Source organism: Haliaeetus leucocephalus, unplaced genomic scaffold (genome assembly GCF_000737465.1).
Source record: "Haliaeetus leucocephalus isolate CR32 unplaced genomic scaffold, Haliaeetus_leucocephalus-4.0 Scaffold92, whole genome shotgun sequence".
NCBI classification, from domain to species: domain Eukaryota; kingdom Metazoa; phylum Chordata; class Aves; order Accipitriformes; family Accipitridae; genus Haliaeetus; species Haliaeetus leucocephalus.
In genome coordinates, this window is record NW_010972528.1 from 2826001 (window position 1) to 2848461 (window position 22461).

Here is a 22461-nt window from a genome sequence, read left to right on the forward strand (position 1 = left end):
TCTGCTTTGGAAAAGGAGTCACAATTACATAGTTGAGCTAACTATGCAGAATAAAACTAACGAGCAAAAAACCATAAAAATACCAGGTTTTCTAAAAATGACTTGTAAATTGTGTCTCTCCAGTAAAGTGAGGAAGATTCTTCTGCTGTTCTTTTTTTTGACGTTTTAGAAACCAAACCAAAAACCATCACTGCAATATTTCAGTAATATGTAAAGCATGTTGAGAGAGGTTTTGTCACAGCTCTGATACAACTTATGAAGACATTTTTAATGAGTCCATGCATGGATATATTTACTACGTAGAATTGTAAAAATGGATTCTGTTGCATCCGAGTTTTATCTAGATGGGCATTTTCGGAAACTTTAGTGATATTTGTAATAAAAACAGGTGACTTATATAGGCATACTTAAAAATCGTCCGAAGTACATAGTACCAGACCACCAGGTTTTGCTATGAAGTTGAAAATTGTAGCAAGTAATTTCTGAGATGGTTTTCTGGTTGTGAATTGGAGTGCATTCTTTCCTCGGGGAATACACCAAGAGAATGCTATCACTTGTTATCCAAACACCTTCTGCTATAATTAGAGAGCTAAAATAGATTTTTGTGTTGTTGGTATTTTGAATGGAACTTACTGCAGAAGTTTTTTGAGATTTTTTTTTTTTTTTCTCTTGGCTGTGAAATGCCTTAAGCTAATATTTCAAGCTGTATCTTGAATCACCTTTGACATTAGCATGTATAAATTTGTAGGTTTCCATGGAGGGGGTGGGAAATGCATCTAAGAGCCTAAAACTTAGATTTAAAAAAATAAATTGTATTCTTCTGACTCCTGAGTCTGGCAGGTACACTATTTTGGTAAGGGTCAGACTAAATTAAAAATCTGAAAAATGAAATCATGGTTGCAACTTCATTAATGGACTTGAAGCAGAAGTATGCAGAAGCAGAATGAACCAGGGATATATTGCTCTAAAGGGGGGAAAATCCAGGGGTTTAAAGTCTTTAACAACAATTTTAACTGCTTATATACACCAAACCCCTGCAAATAATAGTTAAAATTAGTTGGCCTTGTGCTCAGCTGTTTTTACTTGTTGCTATTAAAGTTCTAGTACAGGCTGTTAGCAATTCATGGGATATTTTGTATTTCAGCAAATTCTTTTCTTCAAGGTATTTTGTTCCTCACAGTCGGTGAATTTGTATTTCTGCTGCTTTTTGTAATTTAAAACATTGTGGTATGAAAGATTGCATTTAGAACTTTTACTTTCTCCTGCCCTGCCCTAAGGATAACAGTCTAGATTGAGACTCTTAGCAAGTGTACTGTTTTGTTAATATTTCTATGGTTTTGCTTGAGGAATTGACCTTTGTCATAGCTGATGAAATAGAGTAACCCTATTTCATTTTGAGTGTTAAACATTCTTTCCAAAAACTCTTCTTGTGTTCTGTAAAAACTAATGCCTGGGTGGTTGTTTATTGGTCTCTTAGTGTTTGGGGTTTTTGGGTGGGCATTACGGCATGTGTAGGTAACATAGAGGAAAGAAGAAAACTAAAAAGTTGAAGTGGGCTTTTTGCAAAGAATATCTCGTGCACTGCAACAGGCCTGGTCATTCCTGATCTTACCAGCCTCTTTTCAAACTATTTTAAAGTGGCAAGTGTGAAATGTCTTTGGGTGATCACAAAAAAGAGGAGCTGTAGGAACAGGTTGCAGGCAGGGAAGTGTTGGTGCTGGGTGCTGCGGGGTCTGCTGTGCCTGCCCGCTGTGCTGTCCCTGGGCAGCCCTCCCGCTCTGGCCAGTGCCGTCCCGGCAGTCAGTCCCACCTTGGCAGCCGCTCGTGAACCAGCAAGGAAAGGCTGTTGTCGGTGGTGTGGTGCAGTTGTGACATAGGTGCCACCCTTGAGAAACTTAGAGCTGTATTCATCTTGAAAGCCACAGCTGGGTCATCCGTGTACAACTGTTTAGGAAAGACTCTTGTTTTGTCAGGAAGTATCGCTTCCTTTGCGTTTTTACAGAACAGTATAAGGTTTAAATTTTAACAAAACCTCATTTTCCTATAGTGGAAGCTGTTTCAAGATGTAGCTTTCAAAATAACTTAGAGAACATTTTCTTTTTGTGTTTAAAGGAAGAAGAATAATACGCTTCGAGGCATGAGACAGAAGGATTGGTCTAAATTTGTTGAATTCTTGAGCTCTTATGATTTGTAATGATGTGTCTATTGTTCTAAGATTAAAAACACTAAAAAGTCTGTTTCACTCTTAGTGACTTTCTAAATGGGATTCTTCTCAACTGTTTCTATTTACTGTTTCATTCCCAGTTAAAACTATGTTACAAGGGTTTTGTTTGAGAACTGAACTTAGAAAGTCTGATAAATGTTGTAAACTCTGTCCAGGACTTGGTTGTTTCTCATTAGTTTCTTTTAAAATATGAGTGACCAATATCTAAAAGTGTAGTCTGAAGCCTTGTGTGGAGTTGTCAGTTTTTGCTGTAACTTCAGTTGTTGTTACACTAATGAAGGTACTATTCTGTTTTGTTCCCCAAATAATTGAGGATTTTAGTGTTTAAGTTACATTGGAAAGTTTTAGAAAAGCTTTTTTCTTTTTTTTTTGTTTGTTTTTGCATTTCATAGATTGTTTCCTCTGTCAGGCTCTGCCCCCTTTTTTGAAACCCAGGCTAGCGACCCTTCTTTGATTATGACATGAAAGTGAGTCTTGGTATTTGGGGAGGCAGGGGACTGAATCAAATTCACACTTCAGGCAAGAAATGGCGTTTTATTTATGAAAATGTATATATACTCCTTTAAGACTTCTGTTAAAGGAAACAGATTAATACATAATTTCCTATTTGAACATTTTGAATAGGTAGTCTCCTTTTACTCGGCAGTGTATACAGACCACATTAAGAGAAGCTGAAATGATGAGGTTAGCCTTAACCGATTTAGCATCTATCTTACTTGGAGTAAATGTTTACAGCTGTTTCTTTCTTAGTGGTCAGTGTTTCATATATGAAGTTAGTGGGGAGACTGCTATTTAAATATTTAAAAGTGGGGTATGATTCAGGGGAAGGTGGGATCAAAACCGGGACATACGTGCTTGGCTCAACCAAGAGAGAGACAGCTTGTGTGAGCAGTTATGAATGGGCAGATGCGTGTGTGATGAGACAGACGGTGAGTCAGAACTGAGCCTCTTCTGAAAGAATGCGTTTTGCTCCAGTGTGCTGGGAAAATGAAAACAGAAGGGAGGGGACTGCACCACTTCACTGGGGACTGGTGTTTCCTGGGGGGGGTGAAGCTGGTCTCATCAGTGGCTGTTGTGAGCGTGCTGATTCATTAGTCAGTGGGTGGTGAGAACTGTGTGCAATCTCTGGGGGAGGAAATGGCTTGGTTGCTTTAGGGAGAAGGAACATTTTCTGTAACTGCAGGATGTGTGGATGGAGCATGCAGATAGCATATCTATAGCACATCAGTTAAATGTCCTGGTGTTGTGAGATAAGGATTTACTAGAGGACTAAAATAGGATGTGAAACTGAGGTTTTGCGTCTTGTGCTCAAGTAAAGCAGCTTTTTTTTTAAAGTCATTGAGAATTGTCCTCTGTCTGCTTCACTATATTCAAATCAAGTTTGGTTTTTAAAATATGAACGAATGGGGTTACAGGAGCCACGTCCCTGCCTATTTTTAACAACGAAGCTAATTCCCAGTTAGTTGGACGACAGTGTTGCTCATTTAAATGCAGATGAAAAGAAAATAACAGATTAGTTGAAAGGGTACAAAAAGGAAGGTGATATACACAATATGTTGAAGGTGTGGCACAGGTCTTTGAGATCAAGCCAGCTGGTAGGCGGAGAAAGCACAAGCACAGCCCAGCAACTTAGAGCCTGACATATTCATGCAGCACGTTCTCAAGTTTACATGCGTTTGTGGTGCTGTTCATCCTCCATCCAGATAATCTGTCAGGAGATAAGAGTGTTTACCCTTGGTGGTTGTTTAGTCAGCAAGCTGAATATCTGTTCTAACAATAAAAGCCTGTTTCCAATGTAAAAGTAATATGTCTACTTCTCTTGTTTGAAAAATTCTAATGCTACTTTGATTTGTAGTAGGAGTTTGAAATGGAACATGTAGATTGAGGTGAAATTAAACTTTTGTGTAACAGCCACCTGAACAAAAATTCAGGTGGTATAAGCTAGGAAAAATTGCATATTTCAGTATGTGACAGTTTACCTAGGTCTCAAAATCTAACAAACTAATTAGCTTTGTGCCGGTGTGTGGAAAACGAGGGTGCAGAATGAGGGAGAACTTATTCTACTCCTTAAATGTGAGTATAGTAATGCTTAACTTAGTTATACAACTGTCTGCTGTCACTGTCAGAAAAGCCATACCTTGTTTGGTTTATAGGATGGACTGTACTCTGAAAGGAGGCAGCTGTGTAATATATCTTTTCCTCTTGTATGTCCCTATAATGGTGTTTCTTTATGTGGCATTAAATTCGTCCACTGAACATGAAGTTGGTAATTGCCTGACTACCAGCCCCTCCTTCTTCCTACTGCTCCCTAGTGCTTTTCACCTGTGTCTTGACTTCCAGGTATTATTATGAAAAGCACCCAGAGCTGTGGGGAGGATTTATAAAATTTAATAAATGCAGTTAATCTGGGGTTAGCAACAAAACCTTGAAAGAGTTATTCTAACAAAGACATACTTACATCTACTTTTGATCAAGTTGTATAGTTCAGTAGTAGTAAGGGGAGAAGTTGGGGTTGTTATAGAAATAATGTGGCTTTTGCCTTTGCTCTCTTACTGTGACTGTCTTAAGGCAACTTTCAGAATAGAGAATTCTGAAAGTTTTTAAAAGACAACTGTGTGCTGGATTTTGAGGTGCCATAACAGATCATGTGCTCATAGACAAGAGCAGTAATTTATTAATTCTGTTAAGTTCGGAAATTGAAACGGAACCAGCTTGGCTTTATCTGAAGAGAAGGAAATAGGTGGTTAAACGGTTTTGGCTACAGTCTTAGGTGGTTTGCGTTCTCCAGAAAGAGGAGAGGGGGAAAAGGAGTCTAAATTCCTTTCTCTAAAATAAAGGAAAAAGCACCAGTATGCTTTATTGTGTGTTCTAATGAGAGAAAAGTTCCTGCATAAGCGCTTGTGGTTTCAATACGAATTATATAAAATTTGAATGATTATATAGTAATTTCAAAACTCAAATATCTTGCTAAGGAATTCATCCTTTCAGAGGTGAAACATGTTTATTATCTGAGTTTCAAAGACCTACTGAATCCAGTGGTGTAAGGCTTTAAGGGCTCTGATTCAGGAGCAAAGGCAGAGTACTTTATCTGAAAAGGTCAGGCTGCATGCCAGTGGTTCACAAGATGCTTTGTCAGCAGCTCAGCTGTTGGTCAGTGTGCTTAGGGCAGATAGTAGACATCAGTAATCACATTGGCTCTGTCAACATGTTTCCTTTTTCCCCTTTGACTTCTGAAGACTTTCACAGAATTTCCAGCACTGCTCAGGCTTCCAGGTGATGCGCAAGGCATTGCATTTGAAGGACTGAGCCCTCAGCAGCTACATCTGAGCTACCTACTGTTTGCCCTGAGCTATGAAGTTTGTATATAATGCAGTAGCAGCTGCAGTAACCAAGGCAATTGAGCAGCTGCTGAAATGAGACGGTTAGTGGCAGCATAATATTCATTGTCAAAGAAATGAAACAAAAAATACTCTCCTTCTGGACAACTTGAAAAGCTACATTTTGTCATCTGTCGGAAGTCCATGTAACTTTTGATGTCCCAGGCTTTTGTTGTGGGCCAGAAGGATAGGGGAGGCTAGGTGAAAGGTAAACCCTAAATGAAAATCAGCAAAATGCTTGTTTGCTTCTGCAAAAAGTAACTAGCATTAGAATACAGACTGTTTTGTCTTTTCAGACCCATAGTTAGGTTTTGCTGCCTTTTATTTTTTCCTTTTGAATTATTCTGCATTCTTCTTACAAGAGAATGACTTTTGATTCTAATAGCCTCTTTAATTGTCTTTCACTTTGAAGCTAATTAAATGCATCTATTAAATTGATGGTGCGTACTTCGTTTATTTCTTGTGAGATGAACAAGTGAAGGCTGTGCTGAAAGGGAGTAATGTTGTATTTCGTATGTTTGAAATGATTACTCTTGAAATGAGAGTTGTGGGAGGTGGTTTCCTGGTAGTCCACCTCTTACTCATGCTGGTTCTGAGGCCTCTGCTCGCAAAGGCTGTTGGCTGGTAGACCTGCACCCTGCGTAGTGTGCTGTCATCACGGAAGACATAGGTGTGATGGCTTGCACAGCTAGTCTGTGAATCCAAGAACAGAAAACCGGTCTGTGCTCTTCTCAGTGGAGACCCTGCAGCTGATAACAAAGAAGATCTATGCTTGAACTAACCTTTATTTCTTCATTATTGAGCTACTACATATTGTACTAATTTAAAACTTCTAGAGTATGTCACTTCATACTGCAGTGTGATAACTTGTAAAAATCAAGCTCAGGGATCAAATGTGTATTTTCTTTGGCAAGTAACATTACTTGTTTGTCAGTTATTTGTTGCCTTTCTTCCACTCATGGATTGCCTTTCATGTTGTTCAGTGCTTAATTTTACCAGGACAGCCTTTGCATAAGGAAGGCTTACCTTCTTTCTGTACCTCTTGTATCCCTAAGCCCTTTCTTCTTCTGCTTGAGTGACCTTAGCTGATAAGTGTGGAACTGAGCAAGTAGGCCCAGTTGGGGTGCTTTGAAATGTGCTATAGTGCTAAACATCAATTATACTTTGCTGGCTTGTCAGAGGATGAATTTAGAACTATTAGAGGAGGTGCTGTGTGAAAATTCTGCTACCTAGCTGGGCCACTCCTGAAGACTGAAAAGGCTCAGTAGGATTTTCAATGTCTAGGCAGTCTTTAAATCTGAAGCGGGTGCCAGCCTGCACGGGTGGTTTGCCTCTTTGGTGATTCAACGTAGACAAACTAATTCTGTTCCATGAGGGGTTTTGACTTGCCAAATAGGCTGAAATAACTACTGAAGGTGGATTTTTCTTTACAATTTGGGTAATTCTGCTGTGGCTTGTTTTTGGTTTTTTTAAGACTGATGTCATTAAATACAAGGTGTCAAACTCATTTAGTGTTCTATTTGCTTCTTTTTAAATTTCCTGTGTGGAGATTAATCTCTGGTCTTCAGAAGGGGAAATACTTCTGCTTTAAATGACTGTATCATCTACCATTATCTAGATGTAGGGCCTTAAGCTCATGCATTATTCCTTGCTGCAGCTCAGGGCACTGTGCACATTGGTGCTGTAGATGGGTTTTGATCGTCTGGTGTTGCTTCTTTTGAAAAGCCTTTCACAAATGGCTAGAATAGACACAGGAAGACTTTCTTAATTTTAGCATGGTGTGTATATATAGGGTATTTTACTAAACCCTGACTTTGTAAATTTGAGGAGGACTGAAACCCGTGCTTGTTCTTTGTTGAAAGAGCTCATGTATTGGGGTAAAATACAGTGCTTCTTGGGAGTAGCAAAGCATGTGTTCATTTAACCATTTAAATGTACTGTAAAGCATCCTCCCTGTCTGGCAGCATGCCACTTTGTGACACAAAGGTAAGCTGACAAGAAAAGCGGTTACTTTAACTGAAAGCAGTAACAGAATTTTAACCAAATCCTGGTGCATGCCAGTTTATAAAATGAGAACACAGCTTAAATTTATTCCATCCAGTACAGTAGGCAAAAGTTACAGCACTCACTTGATTAAAATGAGTTCTTGGAAAGGAGGCAGGAGAAGCTGTTAAGTGGAGTCTCATGTTACCAGCTGGTTTGGATGTTCTTCTAAGAATACATACAGAAGCTTCCTGCATCAGTATTTTCATTGTGCAGGCATGTGTGTAAATGCTTTCAAATTCATAGCATGTGTTTTGTTTTTATTTCAGGTGTACTTGAAGGCACCTATGATTCTCAATGGTGTCTGTGTAATCTGGAAAGGCTGGATAGATCTACAGAGACTGGATGGTATGGGCTGCCTGGAATTTGATGAAGAGAGAGCACAGGTAAGACAGTCTGCCCATGGCTACTGTGCCTTTAGACGTTTGTTCTTCTGGAAGGAAATGCACAGTCAGGTAGTGATCACACGTTGTAATTTTCTTGTTTTCTGCCTTCACTTTGAGTACTAATTCCAAAGAAAACTTCCAGTACAGAAGTTCAGAAATACGTGGTTGCAGCTAAGCTAGTATTTTAATTAGATCAAAATATTAGAGGCAGGAATCATCTGTACTTTACAACTTTGTGGGTGATTTAGCACTGTTACTATGCTACGGAGTAGTGAATCTTACAAGTATTTGAAAAGCAATGTCTGTCACTTGTAATAATTTAACTGGCAAGTCTATTCTAGCTGTTTACTTTAGGGTGATTGGGTTTTTTAAGTAGCTTTTTGTTTTATTACATATTGGGGGGGGGCATGAATAAGGTTTTTTCATATGTTCTCTGACAGTGGTAGACTCTCTGCTCTGTTAAGGTATGGCAGCTTTTGAGAACTTACTTCCTATCTACCTACTTCCTACCACCAAAGTGACTGTCCTAGCAGCTGAATCTTTGGACACGCACAAGAACAAAGTAAACACAGATGAAATTACTTTTTAAGTGCATATCCCATACGTACAGTTCGCTTACACAGCTGTAGGGTTCCTTAATTTAGTCAGACTTGAGACAGATCTTAGCTTTTGAGATGTAGCTTGGTAGCAAAGCTACTTAACTGATACTGAAAGGTGCTGCACCAGCTTTGCGTGGGCTTCCACTCAGATCACCTGTCTCTGCAGTGGACAGTAAATTGGATGTAGTGACATCAGGTACCAGAGTTCTGACTTAAAATCTGTACTGTGGTGAACTCAGCAGTTCATTTCTGTAGTTTGATAATTTGGAAGTGTTAGAACTATATGAAGGCATGGTCCAAAGTGCTGCTTAATACAAGGGTTTGTTAAGTATGCAAAGAAAAGAAGAAGGGTGAGCAATTTCCTGCAGCCTTTTTTTCCTCCCCAAGTTCTGTACTGGTACTCCAGCAAATGATTCTTAATAATTTACTCTGTACCTGTATATAGCCATTTACTCCTAACTTCTCTCTGAAGACTTCTTCTTTCACCCAAGACCATCATGACTTCCCCTAACTTTTCTGAAAACTTGAGTAATTCACTTTGAACCACTGTTGAATGTCTGCTAAGTGGTAACTCTTGTCTTTTTCATCTTGATAGCATAATAAAACTGGGGCTTCCTTTATCTCCTTCCTTTTGTTCCCTTAAACTCAGGGACCCAAAGCAACTCACTCATGTGAGTAATTGAACTGGTTTGAGTGACACTGGTGATTCCCTTTGTCTGTCTTTGTTACACCTTGTGTATGTCATACATATAGGTCATTTTTGCAAAAATTTAATATTCACACAAACTGTTTGTTTTTCCAAGTTACCTTTACTTTCCCTTTGTGCCCTCTGGGGGGTTGCTTCTGGCAGTTGTGCACTGGAACTGATTTAAATAAGGATGCATTTTCTGTTTCCACTGTGTGCCTCATTCTCAGCCCTCAGTTCCTTGGGGTTTCCCTTTTAGTCCTTCCACAGCCGCAGTTGGTCACTACATAACAAGTAGGAACCCTGTGATTCCACCTAAATACCAAGAGCACCCCTCTATTCTAGGCATGTGGAACTGGAGGGCATATTGACTAATTTGTTCAAGAGCTGGAAGCATTCAAATCAAATTTTATATGGAGATATGTACAGTTACAAGCTTTGTGGTGCCTTGCCTTTCGCTAACTTAAGAAACCAATTTGCACATTAATGAGATCATGTTATTGTGACTATGTTCTGGGTTAAATAGAAATACTTTGTGTCAAAACAGTGTCTTTGAAATAGTTACAGCCCTGCATGCTTTCTTCAGGATGCCTAGAAAAAGAGGGTATGCTACTCTGAGAATAGTCCTGCCACCTTTTGTTAATCTGGACGAAAAGCCACAGAAATAAGCTTTTACTTGAATGCTACTATTTGCTGTGGCATTCACTTCTTCCAAAGCTGGGTGTCGGCATTTTGAGCTAGCTAAGGTCCTGTTGCAGCAGTGTGCTCTTTGGAAAGAGTAACTGCTGTGGACTCCCATTGATTAGGAGGCCATTAGACTGTAGGGTCTTATACAGCAAGGTCAAATGTAGACCCCTGAGGACTGTGCAAGATAAATCCCAAGGTTCTTGATCTATTAACTTTTAAGCTTGATACATAACACTAAGTCACATGACTTCTGAACTGAGAGGAGACTGATTTGAACATGTGCTCAGAAGGAGATAGTGTCACTCTTCCAAAATTGCATAGTTCCTGAAAAAAGTAGGCACCCTTCCAAAAAGGGTGGTCAGGTGATCTGTGGTTTCAGTTTTTCTCTTCTTAATTCCCCGATAAACATTCTTGCATGCTCTTGGATTATTTTAGTTTCCCGATTGGTATATGCTGTCTTGACACTTAAGAATTCCTTTTTGTTGTCTTCAGAAAGTGTTTGCGCACAAAGCACGTGATTTATTCTGTTGCGGGGGGGGGGGCTTGTGACGGGATGTATGCATGCTTTCAGGTGGTAGTGCTTTCTTGAGTTTTGAGTACAGGGTGCTGAGCTGGATATATTACACAGTGTGGTTCTACAGAGATACGTTTGCATTGAATTACAGGTGTGCAATTTGTTTTCAGTTTGTGCTTCTCAGCGATTACAAGGAGGTCATCGCTCATCTCATTTGCTACAGTAGTAGTACCTAAGAGTTCCCAGTGTCATAAGGCTCTATACAGACACAGAGAAGTAGCTGCACCCTTGTATTTGTTAGTATTGTAAACATTTGGGCAATCTTTTATGTTCTTCAGTGTCCTTTTTCCTATATCTGTCATTTTGCTTCCTTTTAAAAACTGGCTAGTCACAGTTCACCTAACTGCTGACCTTGATCCCAAAATAACACTGATGTCAGAATGGGTTTAAGTGCCTCATACTATGCAATGTAGTGCCTGTGGTACCCACTGTCTTTTGTAATAAGAAGTCCTGTTGGCATTTACACACACCCTCATATGCACCCCTTACTCCCATTTTCTGGAAGGCTTGCCTTATACAAATGTAACGCTCTTGCATTTTCCTGTCTCTTACCATTTCTTACTAACTAATACTGGGATAGGATAAAATTTTTCTTCGCTGACGCACTTTGGAAATTATACTATCCTTCACCAGGTCAAAAAATATTTTAGGAAGAAAAACCACATGCATGACAATAAAGTACTTTAATTGTAACTTTTAAGCTAGTGTTCTTTCTATTTAATTTGCAGCCTGTTAATATCTTACTACTAAGCAGTCTTACTTTTTGTTATTGGAGGCCCTGATTCAGCTGTTTGTTCAGACTTCAGTGGACTAACACACACAAAGCTCTACATATGTTCTTGAATATATTCCCCATTGGGGGCTGAAATTTCCCTGGATTTGACATTTATCTTGTCATTAAAAGACTGTTTCTGTCTTCAGTACTTTAGTATGTCTTCTGTAATAGACGATTCTTGCTATGTAGATTTGGTAGTTACAAATGGTTGTTCTCAAAAAGTCTTTTCCTACCAGGCTGCTGGAGGCGGGGGATATGTGTATGAGTGGGGGTGTGTTTAAGCTTCTCTGGTTTTGTGTGTTTCTGGGTTGGGGGGTTTGTTTTGCTCTGTTCTCCTGTTGATATGGCTCATGTTTTGCCACTTCTTCCTTTTCTTAGTAGATTTATACCAGGAGCATTTTTATTGATTAAAACTAAGATGGATAAATGACTGGGTCTCATACAGCCAAATTCGTTAGGCTATAATTACTAGATTTGAATGACACTTGAAAAAAAGTTTGTTAAATTCCTGTTGTTCAAGATCCTGAGACATTAGTTAACTAAATTTCTGTTACAACACATCACCAGGAGTAGAGCAGGATTTTTCTTTTTTACCTAAAAAAATAAGTTCTGATGCTTCGTTCGTGTGTCGTGTCCCCGTCCCCCGTCCCCGACATTAGTAAACCAGTGTTTCAGCTGTCAACAGTGTGTTCATTCTGGATGCCAACATACTGATTCTTTTCCTGTTAATTTCTGATTGGTTTCTTCTGGTTATGACCATTTTTCTAAAATACTCTGTCTGAGGTTATATGTTTGCCTTTTATTTCATGACCACTTTAAATGATGGTAAAATGCAAAAATCTTTCATTAAAAAAATCTGCTTTCATTTAAGTCTGTTTAAACAAGACATACATAGCTTTTGTAAATTAGAAATAAGGCAGCTTTTCTGTAGTCATCTGGGAGACAAGCTTATCTTTTATCTCTTATGCTTCTGCATTATTAAGCACAAACTTACTTTCCACTGTCTGACCTTGGTTGCTATGCATTGCGTGAACATTAAGATAGATATAAAGGGCCAAATTCTACTCTTAAAAATAGTAGGTAGTGTTAAAATGTTATCTTACTGGCAGCTTTAAACATTGTCTTTCAACATAGCTTTCTGGGGACCTGGCCGTGCGGAGTTACTGACTGACAGATGTTTGTATTTAACTGTGTTAGGCCACAAGGGGCACTCATTCACATCATTTCACAAAGTAGCTTTAGGGTGCACAGTTGTGCCGATGGCAAAAAAAGCAATTTAACGTCCTCTCAGACTAGGGATGCTTTATCTTAAACTAAAAAATTTATGTGCTTAATCCCTTGGTATATTAAAATTTAGTTAGGCTTTCAACATGTTTATGTCCTCTAACAGTCAAGGTGAGGATTTCTTTTTAATAAAACTATCAACTTGAAAATAACATTTGTGTATACATGGGAATCATAAACAGAGTTAGTAGTAATTACAGCTGAGGAGTTATGAGGAGGAAGAGCTAATATAGTTTATCCCTCACTGTTTTGTGGGACCTCTTTAGACTTGACTCCTCCATTCTGAACATTTTAAAATTCTGGTGGGGAGCAGAGCCATCTATTTTCATTCTGAGCAAAATATGTGCTAAAAGGTCTCTTAAGAGAAATAATTTGTAACCCAGTTAATAATGGCTTACATATTAATAACACTTTATTTAAAACCTTTTCTAATAGAAAATATGGTTCAAAGGAATTTTTTTTTTGAGCATTAATTTATTAAATCTATTCCTGTGCATAAGCCATTGTTGAAAATAAACAACAGGGCTGTTGAAAACCTGCAGGTTTCTTCTGAATTGTATGGGGATGTGCACAAATTAGTGGAGGAATAATTTCTGCTTTGCGTTTTCCTATGCATCTAAATTTAAATAATACTGAAGGATTAGGAATGTTCATACTGATGCATCTTCAGCAGCTTTTGATAAAATAGAGGATTTATTTGGTTTGTAACTTAGATAATACCTTTTTTTAAATGAAAGAGAATTAAATTACCATTTTTATATAATTATGCTAGTGAACGCTAGCTAGAGCTGTGAATACAGTCTTCAAAATGACTTTTATAAGCAGAATAAAATGTATTGCCTCTTTCATGTAACTTTTGAGAATTCCTAGCTTTTAGAAAAACAGCAGCATTTTAAACTACTTTGGAAAAGCAGTTCTCCTTTGAAAATGTATTTTAGTAGTAGCTGTGGCTGCAGCTTTGGGTATTTCTACTGCAGTGATGAAGGTGAGTATTATTTCATTAACCTATATTGGCATTTGCTGGGACTCATCTGTGTTCTAGCAGATTCTGTAGGACATACTTGTCTTTGCTGCCAAGTGATCCCTAATATTCAAAAGAAATGTGATCAGATAGAAATAAGGGTAGCCTCTTGTGTCACTCTGTGTTATCTGATTTGGTAGCAGGAGGATGCATTGGCACAACAAGCCTTTGAAGAAGCTCGGCGAAGAACTCGTGAATTTGAGGATAGAGACAGGTCTCATCGGGAGGAAATGGAGGTGAGGGTTTCACAGCTGCTGTCAGTAACTGGTTAGTACTTTCCCAAAACTTTAGATTGTTTCCATTTATTTGTCTGTTTGTATGATATTGTGTGTTTTCTGTTTGCTGTTTGATGTCGTATAAAAATTGCAAAATGCATTGGTTTTAACTCTCATAAAATTAATTTCAAGGTTTTGAAGTTTTGATAAGAATTCTCTGATTTTTATCCTTTTTTCCTTTCTGTAGATGGCCTTTTCTGTGGGTACTTAAGCTGTAAGGATACATTTGTGCGCAGAGCTGCTATGTCTCTCAACTGATACTTTAATAGCAGAGAGAGAGATCTTTTGCCCCATGCATTTCTCATGAGCACAGAAAAGGCTTCAGGAACTGCAGGCACATAATGTTGTAGCTTGCTGTCCCATGTTGTGGGAAACATTACCATTGAATTTAATCAGATGCCACGGTCTGCTTTCCTGTACAGGCTAGTTTCATTTTCCTCTCGCCTTTTCTTACTAGCGGGGAGTCTTACTCCTCTCTTTCACTGGTGTAGTCCCCCCTATCTTGTTCTTTGCTTCATTAGGGCCCCACAGTCTTGGATCTTGGTCTTGTTTGATGAGAGCAGAAATTACTGGGATCAAGAAAAGAGGAGCCAGTAAAAGGGAATGGAAACCAGCTGCTCTGAGATGTCAGAAAGGCAAGAGCTGTAAGAGGACGAGTAATACATAAGGAGAGTTGGCAAGTTAAGGCAGGCTGTAGGTCAGGCAGAGAATAGGGAGAAAATAGAAACACTTTGAATTTCTTCCCCTTACTAACTCTGTTTCCTACTTCCTGCCTCATCAGTACAGCCTGACTGTAATATAATCAAATGTGATCACTCTGCTGCTTCTCAGGTTTTTAGAAAATTTGATTATTGTTATTGCTAAGCTACTTTTCTTCTGGCATCCTTACTGATAATTGAGATGATTGGACAGACTTTCTTCCCTTCCAAGTACAATTGGAAGACACTGAGCATGAGAACGAGAGGGAAGAGGCAGATGCAGAGAATAATGTCTCTCTCTCTGAAGGGATGGCTGGTGTGTGCATCTCCTTACAAACACTGATGTAACCAGGTCAGATGTCAGCTGTAGCAAAGGTAAAATTCTTGCCTTGGAAGTCTCACTACCACTGGATCCTTGGAGCAACAGCTAGATTACCTGAATTATTCTGTCTCTGTCACAGCATAGCTGGAACCTGCTTGTAAGTTCAGGTCAAAAGGAAGGTAGAATTAACTTAAAGCTGTTCATGAAGATCTGTGGCAGCCTGCCTTAATTTTAACAACACAGTTGGAACTTTAAGCCCAGCCTTATTTATGTCCTTGACCTCAATTTACTTCAAGCTTGTTCTTGATTTATTTTCCTTTACTGTGCCCTTCTTCCCCACTCCTGTTAGTACAGAGAAGCAGCTGTGTGCTTACTGAATGCTGAAGGTTAAAAAAGAATGAGGCTTCCTGAAATAACTGGAGTTCTGAGAGACTTGCTCTTTCCTCCAAGTGCAGAAAACACTTATTTGCAGCTAGAATGTGCAAAACCTCTTTCAATTAACAGTGAGATTGAGGTAATATCGAGCACCTGGTGCTTCATGACAGACATCAAAACTTGTGACACTGAGACACAAAAAGCAACATCCCTGGCCAGCTGCAGGAGCTGGATTCAATAACTTCTGAAAAGACTCTTGCATTTAATAAGGCAGCAGGCAGTTGTTATTAAATGGTGTCCTTATTAGCTGCCAGTACCCGTTTTCTCTTAAAACAACAACAGTTATTGTCCCAGCTCTAAAGCACTAGTGTACATCACCTACAGAAAGGAGGAAAAGGAAATATTACTGACTTGAAATATGTTTAAGCAGAATGAAAAACATTGTCAAAAGGTACTTCAAATTTATGTGATGTCAAATACAGTTTTTTAATAATTGCAATACATTTTGTGATGTATGCTTTATTTTTTATTTTACTGTACACGTTTAATATGTATAACCAAGAGATCTTTGCCTCAATTACATGTAGTTCTATAACTGGCTTTTACATTTTGGTTTTCATTTGTGTATTTGGGGGGAGATGTCCTGGCCACATATCTGGAATGTTTACAGATGAGCTTTTGCACTCTGGATCTTAGGACTGCATAAAAATCAGGATCTTTTGGGGTGGGGCAGGGGAGAGAGCTGGAGATAGACTTACAATGCATTTCTAAGGAGGAATCAGGTTTCCAAACTATTCATTATTTCTCTGACATTCACTTCAGTTGTATTCTAATGCAGCATTCCGGCAGAATCAAATGAACTTTAATCAGTAATCATTTATATAAGGTGCTCATGATCATCATATAGCATTCTCAATAGAAAGTAATGCATAAATGTGTCTTCCCATGCTTGTTGTATTTATGGCCTATATAGAATTTTCCAATGCTCACATGCTTGGTCAGCTTGGAAATACGGTTTGTCAGTTGTACCCTTCTGACGATTACATTGCTGACAACTGTAAAAATGTTAGCCCAACTGTATTGTGTACTGTTTGTGTAATTTCAATAGGTCAAATAGTATCTTTGGTTGCACTACAGGGGTGGTACTTGAAGGTTTTTGTAGGGCAGCTAGAAAAGGTGGGTTCTAAGTGTGCGGAGTGAATTTTTATGTATGTTACTCTACACACAGATGAAGATCCCCTCAGCATAATCTTTTTAATATGATATCTATACATCTTTCATCATTACTAAACCTGAAAATTTTTGTTCCCTGCTAAGCTTGTCATGGACAGTAAAACTCGGAATTGCCAGACCTGGAACAGAATCTCATCAGTGTTAATGATTGGTTTAGGAATTGCAACACTGTATAAAATCAGGATATTTCAGACAGTAGAATTACAGCTGAAATGCCTTTAATAGAGACCAGATTCTGCTTCAGTGGGGGAGGGAAGGGGAATCCTGCAATATTCCATGCACTTCTACCCAAAACAGAGGCGCCAGCTCTTTGGAAACATTTATCCATCCAAAGCCTGGCAGCATATGAAAATGATCAGATTCAGCTCTTTATTTATACAGCTTTCTGTGTAGAAAAGATTCCCTATTCTAAGTCTGTCTGTAGACTTTTAAAACAAAGTGGTACATCATTGCCTAGGAGTGATCACTGAAGGTTGTTGAAAACAGTTAAAATGGCTTGTAAGTGGCAGTTGGACATTAGAATGGTGATACTTTGAAGACGGGAAAAATAGCACATGCAGTAACAATTTAGGAATAATCACTATATTAATTTTCATATTTAAGTATACTAAAAAAAAACCCCAACTAACCAATAAACCCCCCCCCCCCACACCAAAAAAACCACCAACAAAAAAACCCCCTCAGAGTGCTGTCAGGTTTGTTTGCCTTCCTTTCATCACATAGTATCCCTTCCATTGATGACTTCATTGGCACAACAGATCTTTATTTTAATGACTGTATTCCTTGCATCTGAGGACAGAATCAGTAGTGGTTGGTAGGTTGTGCTTGAATTTCCAGAAGTGATCATATTTTCGTGCAGTTACAGCTCCCCGAATGTAAATAGGGTGTGAGTGGATTTAGGAATTTTCATTGAAGTTTTTAAGTGCCTCTGAGGTGAACTGTGTTCTGTTATATTTTTAACATAGTTTCAGTTTTGAATACAAGGCACTTTTGGGTTTTTCTGTCAACTTAATGTAGCTTGGTAATATCAGATACCGCAAATCCTGCCTCACTGTACAGGATTCTTTTGTTTCAAAGATGCTTTTGAAGTCAGTGAGTGTTTTTAATTAATGCCTTCAAAATTCATAATGTATTCCAATGGCTTTCACTTTTACAAAAACGTTGGAATGCTGATACAGTAAATGTTTAATGATACACATGAAGAAAGACCTTATCCCCGGTTAAAGACTATTGTAAAAATAAATGATTGTATGAAGCTTCATAAGTTTAGGAACACTGAGCTACGTAGAAACTTGCACTATTTAATGGCTTCATACCAGTCAAAGGCAAAGTTCTCTTCCTTTGAGCAAGTAACACACCATGGGGAACTTGGTCCAGGGCCAGTAGGCTAGGGATGTGTTCTGGAACTGATGCCATTGAACAGGTATATGAACTTGAAGTATTTGTACGTTTCCCTTTGCCAAACTGATGGAAGAGAGTGAGGACACTGAAGGGGTATCAGTAAGGCAGATGCTTAATTTTCACTATCTTTTTATCCCCTTGTGTCTTGGTTGAGAGAGTCAGTACTAGTGTTTTCTTCTGTTTGGTATGGTTTCAGTATGAATGACCAGTGTTCAGTGTCAGGATAAGAAGTGTTCTGTAGAAATTGCTGTGAGGTTGCTGTCTAGACGTGTTTGAATCTTCCAGAGGAAGCTTTTTTGCTTTTTATTTAGTGTTCTGGCCATAGCAGAATGATGCAAAATGTGTTACACTGTCCAGAATGACTTTGAGAGATTTTAAACAGCCGCCAGTTAGTGAAATTAGACTACATTGAAAGTAATGGCCTGTGTTCGGTCCAGCAAAGCAGCAAGCAGGTGCCTCCTGCCAGCTCTTCACTGGAGCAGAAGGTAGAACGTGGGGGTTTTCAAGGGGATGGATAAAGAATAAGCTGTCTTGTTGCTGTGTGCAGATAGGTTTGGGTTTTTTTGTAAAGGCTTGTTTTGTATAGGCAAACTATAACTTCAGAATGGAAATAATCTATTTGAGTGTGCAGTTTGTCCTACTCTGTTACTCTTGAGCTTAGCTAAGGATGTTCTTCTGATTGCTTTGCTTGAGGATGGGTTGGATCTCTTCTCAGCTTTCCAGTGTAATTTGTTCAACTGGCATTTTTTTAAATGTCGTATTCCCATGTTACTGCCATGGTCTTTATTTTAGCACACGGTGAGTAAAGAGGCTGAGTGGTTTGCTCTTCCCTGAAACAGTCTAGGCTAACAATCTGTCTGTGGTCTTGTGCTAAATATAAATTACATTAATGGCTAAGCAGAGCCATTTTAGGAAACTGCATGAAATTCCTGTTTTAAAAACCTTCATTTTGCTGGAGAAAAAAACCCAACACAACTGTTTTGAAACTTTTGTTTCTTCCAATAGAAATATCTCTTGATACAAAACACCAAAAAAACCCCACCAGCCCCACCTTCTAAAAGTTGCTGGAGTATAAATTTACCTAAATTTTACATACTCCATCCTGCCCTAGATTTCTACACATTTTTGCTCTTTGTTGGAAATTATGAGTTGAAATGGGAGAAATGTATTTCATTTAGTTGTGCTGAAGTTGTGAACTCTTAGAAAATAGGATTTTGCTACAGAAATGTAAACAGTTCACAGCTGTAACAAAATCAAGTAATAGGACTAACTTTGCTATTCTTCCAAGATTCCAGTCAATGAAGTTATTCTCCCTTCTTTCTTTTAAAAAAAAAAAAGAGACGTAAATAAATGCTCTAACTAATTATAAGTATTTTTGTTAAATATAACTGGCTTCAGAAGAAAATATAGTACTCCAATAAGGTCATCTCCCCCCATCAAACTCTCTGATTTTTAAGGTTTTTTTTCCTCAAAAATTAATCTGGAATGAATTTAATTACTGCTTACTGTATTTAATCTCCAAATTTACAATGATATGAAAATAGTATAACCTTTAATACAGCTTTTTGGATGTGAAAGAAACCCAAACTCTTAATTCTTCATATGCAGTGGGTAGTGCAGACTTGGTATATGCTTGCGTGTGTGTGTGTATATGAGCGCATATGTATATATATATATATATGATTTGTTTATATTCAGGATGAATACAACATACTTTAATGCTTTTTTTTCCAAATTATGTGTGTGAATGCGTTGCCTCAAAAGGTTCTACAATACATGTACAGTACAAGCAAGTCAGCAACGTTATGACTAGATTGCTTCACAAGAACTTTAAATAGCTGGTATTTGTGTAAAAGTGCTATGGAATGCATATATCAGAAAAACAATTTGTGCTGTACAGAATCAATGCTGACTGTAGTACAGAGGAGATCAATCTTGCAAATCAGGGAATACTGTAATATAAGCGTCTTCTTTCAGTCAATGAAGGTTAGAAAGGGGCTGAGCAACAGAGGAATACTGTCTGGAGGCAATCAATATTAATTATAAATTTATAACCTTTATACCAGCCTTCAAACAACACTTTCTAAAAGGGAGCATTTCAAGCTTTTTTTCCCTTGGAAGAGAAGTTTTTATACAAAGGTAAAAATTTTAGTCTGTACTTAAAGATCTTAAGAGCTATACTCTTGCCACTTAACAATGTGGTGTACCAGAATCTGTAGCTTCAGAATAGCTTTTAAACAAAGATGCAACCGTTGCAAAGATTTCGGGCAAGAGAGCGCATCAGGATTGGAAAGCAAATTATGCTACTTGGCCTGGCCGTGCTCTATAGCTCTCTAGCAGCTGGTGGTGGGAGAGCAGACTCAGCATATAAAACAATTGATGTGTGTTTTTAGTGAAGAGTACTCTGTTTCTAGGAAGTAGATTGTTGGAAGCTTGAAATGAAATCTTGATAGAGGTAGGTGCTAAATGATTTTTATCTGTGGCCTTTGTCAAGAAAATTGTTTATTTTGACTTTGAGCTTGAAAGGCAATCAGAATGGATGTAGGAATAAAAAAGAGCATCATGTATAGAGTTCGTAACGTCAATCGTTCTACAAGGACTCTAGTCTAACATCCAGATCTCTTACCAAATTTGAGACACTGTTTTCCATTATTTGCATCATTTAAGTGGTGCTTGACATAATTAAGAAAGATCAAGGCTACTTCTTCCCAGGTTCAAGTGAAAAGGAGAGATGATTGCAAAATGGATGTTATGGCCAGCAAACAAAGCAACTCCAGAGACTGGATCTAGGCTACAAAGTCTCATGCTGATAGATATACCTGCCAGGAATATAGCTTATAGATGCCATATGTAGTGAAGACGGGGTCCCTTTGCTGCTGTAGCTAAAGTTGTTCTGAGAAGTGAAGATTGAGAGGAAGAGTCTCTTTTCAAGTCCCCCAGAGACTGAAAGTATACAGGGTGCTTCATCAGGCTGTAACTGACCAAAGTTCTATTATATCTACGCTGCCATTCTTACTATGTTGTTGTGGCCCCGTTTTGCTGACTTTAATTCTGAGAAGGCTGAGTTTCCCCTCCCCTACTCTTCTATTGAGTAAGGGTAACTGAAACAGGGGTATGGCCAGCATTTTAACCATGTTCAGATCTTCACAGGAGAGGCTGTTACTAACCGGCAGCTCAGAGAAGAGCTTTTCAGTTTTTTGCTTTTCTTGATGTGGGTCTGCCTCAGTCAGCAAGACTAATGTGGAGGTGTGCTTGATTGTAACTGGTCATTTTTCTGAGTATTGCTCTTTATTTCAGGGTTTCTTTTGTTTGGGTGGTTTTTTGTCCTGTGGTTGTATGCTTTTTAGAAAAGTATCTGCAATGTGTTCTTGGGTTGGTTTTGTGTTTTTGTGTTTTTTGGTGGTGGTGGTGGTTTGGGGGATTTGGGGGGGGTGTTTTAATCCTTTTCAGGAGGTTGACAGTCCTTCTACGAGAATCCAAATGTTCACTGTTTAGTTTTTCATAACATAGCCTGATTTTTCACTTATTTAGTAAATTATAGATGACAGATGCCAAGGCACATAATGCATCTGCTCTGTCTGTTTCAGTGGTACGGAGTTGCCAGAATGCAATTAGAGAATTGCAGTGGAGTTGTCCATAGAGAGACTTTATTTTGGCTACTGTTTGTGACAGCCCTTCTTCAAATTTTTTTCCTCTTCCTTCCCTCCTCTTCACCAGTGTCCTAAGTTACATATGCAGTGTGTATTGTTGTGCTTGTGATTTCACTGCCTAGTATTCAGAGGTCCCAATTTTGCCTGCTGTTGAAGTGATTCATTGAAAGGGAGGGCCATCTTCATGGCAACCCTGTCCATCCTTACTAAATTTACCTCCAACTTTCCCAGTTCTGCTTTCCCAGAGCCATCGTGTAAACCACACAGTGGGATCACAGTATCTTTTCCTGATGAACTGGTGTGGTAAGAGGAGTTGGTTTCCTTAGGTATGTTGGAGGCCTCTGAACATGCACAGGAAGGAGATGGTTACAGATGCTTTCTCAAAGCCAGCTTAAGGAGTTTTATTGGCACTATTGAAAGCACGATCAGCTGCAGCATGGATCAGGATTGAGTGGCCAGAGGAGGAGGATGGTGTCCGACTGTCTTGGCTGCTGGAGGAACTGCTTGTGTGCTGCCTTTCTTAATTGCCATTATTCTTAGACTGTTTTTCCTAAGTGCCCCAGTAACAGATGTAAATGCTCCAACATGATCCTTGTCCAAGAGAGTCACTATTCTCAGTTAATGATTTGGTGATTTCAAGCTAATTAATTAAGAAGAAAATTAATATGATACAAATATTGCTGCACCATACTCTTGATATGACTTTTAGCCCATACCAGTTAGCCTATATTTAGGCTTGGGAAAAGCTCAGAGATCACAGGGTTGAAGAGCATAGGTGTAAGAGTATTGCAGGGGATACTTTTTGTGTTTGTTTACCCTCAAGTCAAAATGATTTTCTTAGTAACTTTTCTC

General features: G+C 38.6%; 1 protein-coding gene across 2 annotated transcripts in view; it reads left to right on the top strand.

The window, feature by feature from the left end:
* Nucleotides 1-22461, top strand: part of CBFB (core-binding factor, beta subunit) — a 38783-nt gene that overhangs the window by 10528 nt on the left and 5794 nt on the right. The window contains exons 2-3 of one of the 2 annotated variants that reach the window (XR_775435.1): nt 7914-8030; nt 13796-13922. Coding sequence is in view for 1 of the 2 variants with exons in the window: in XM_010584474.1 (XP_010582776.1) it covers nt 7914-8030; nt 13796-13891 (213 nt within the window). In the remaining variant the exon portion in view is untranslated. The remainder of the gene's footprint in view (nt 1-7913; nt 8031-13795; nt 13923-22461) is intronic. The other variant, XM_010584474.1, reaches the window with a different exon arrangement.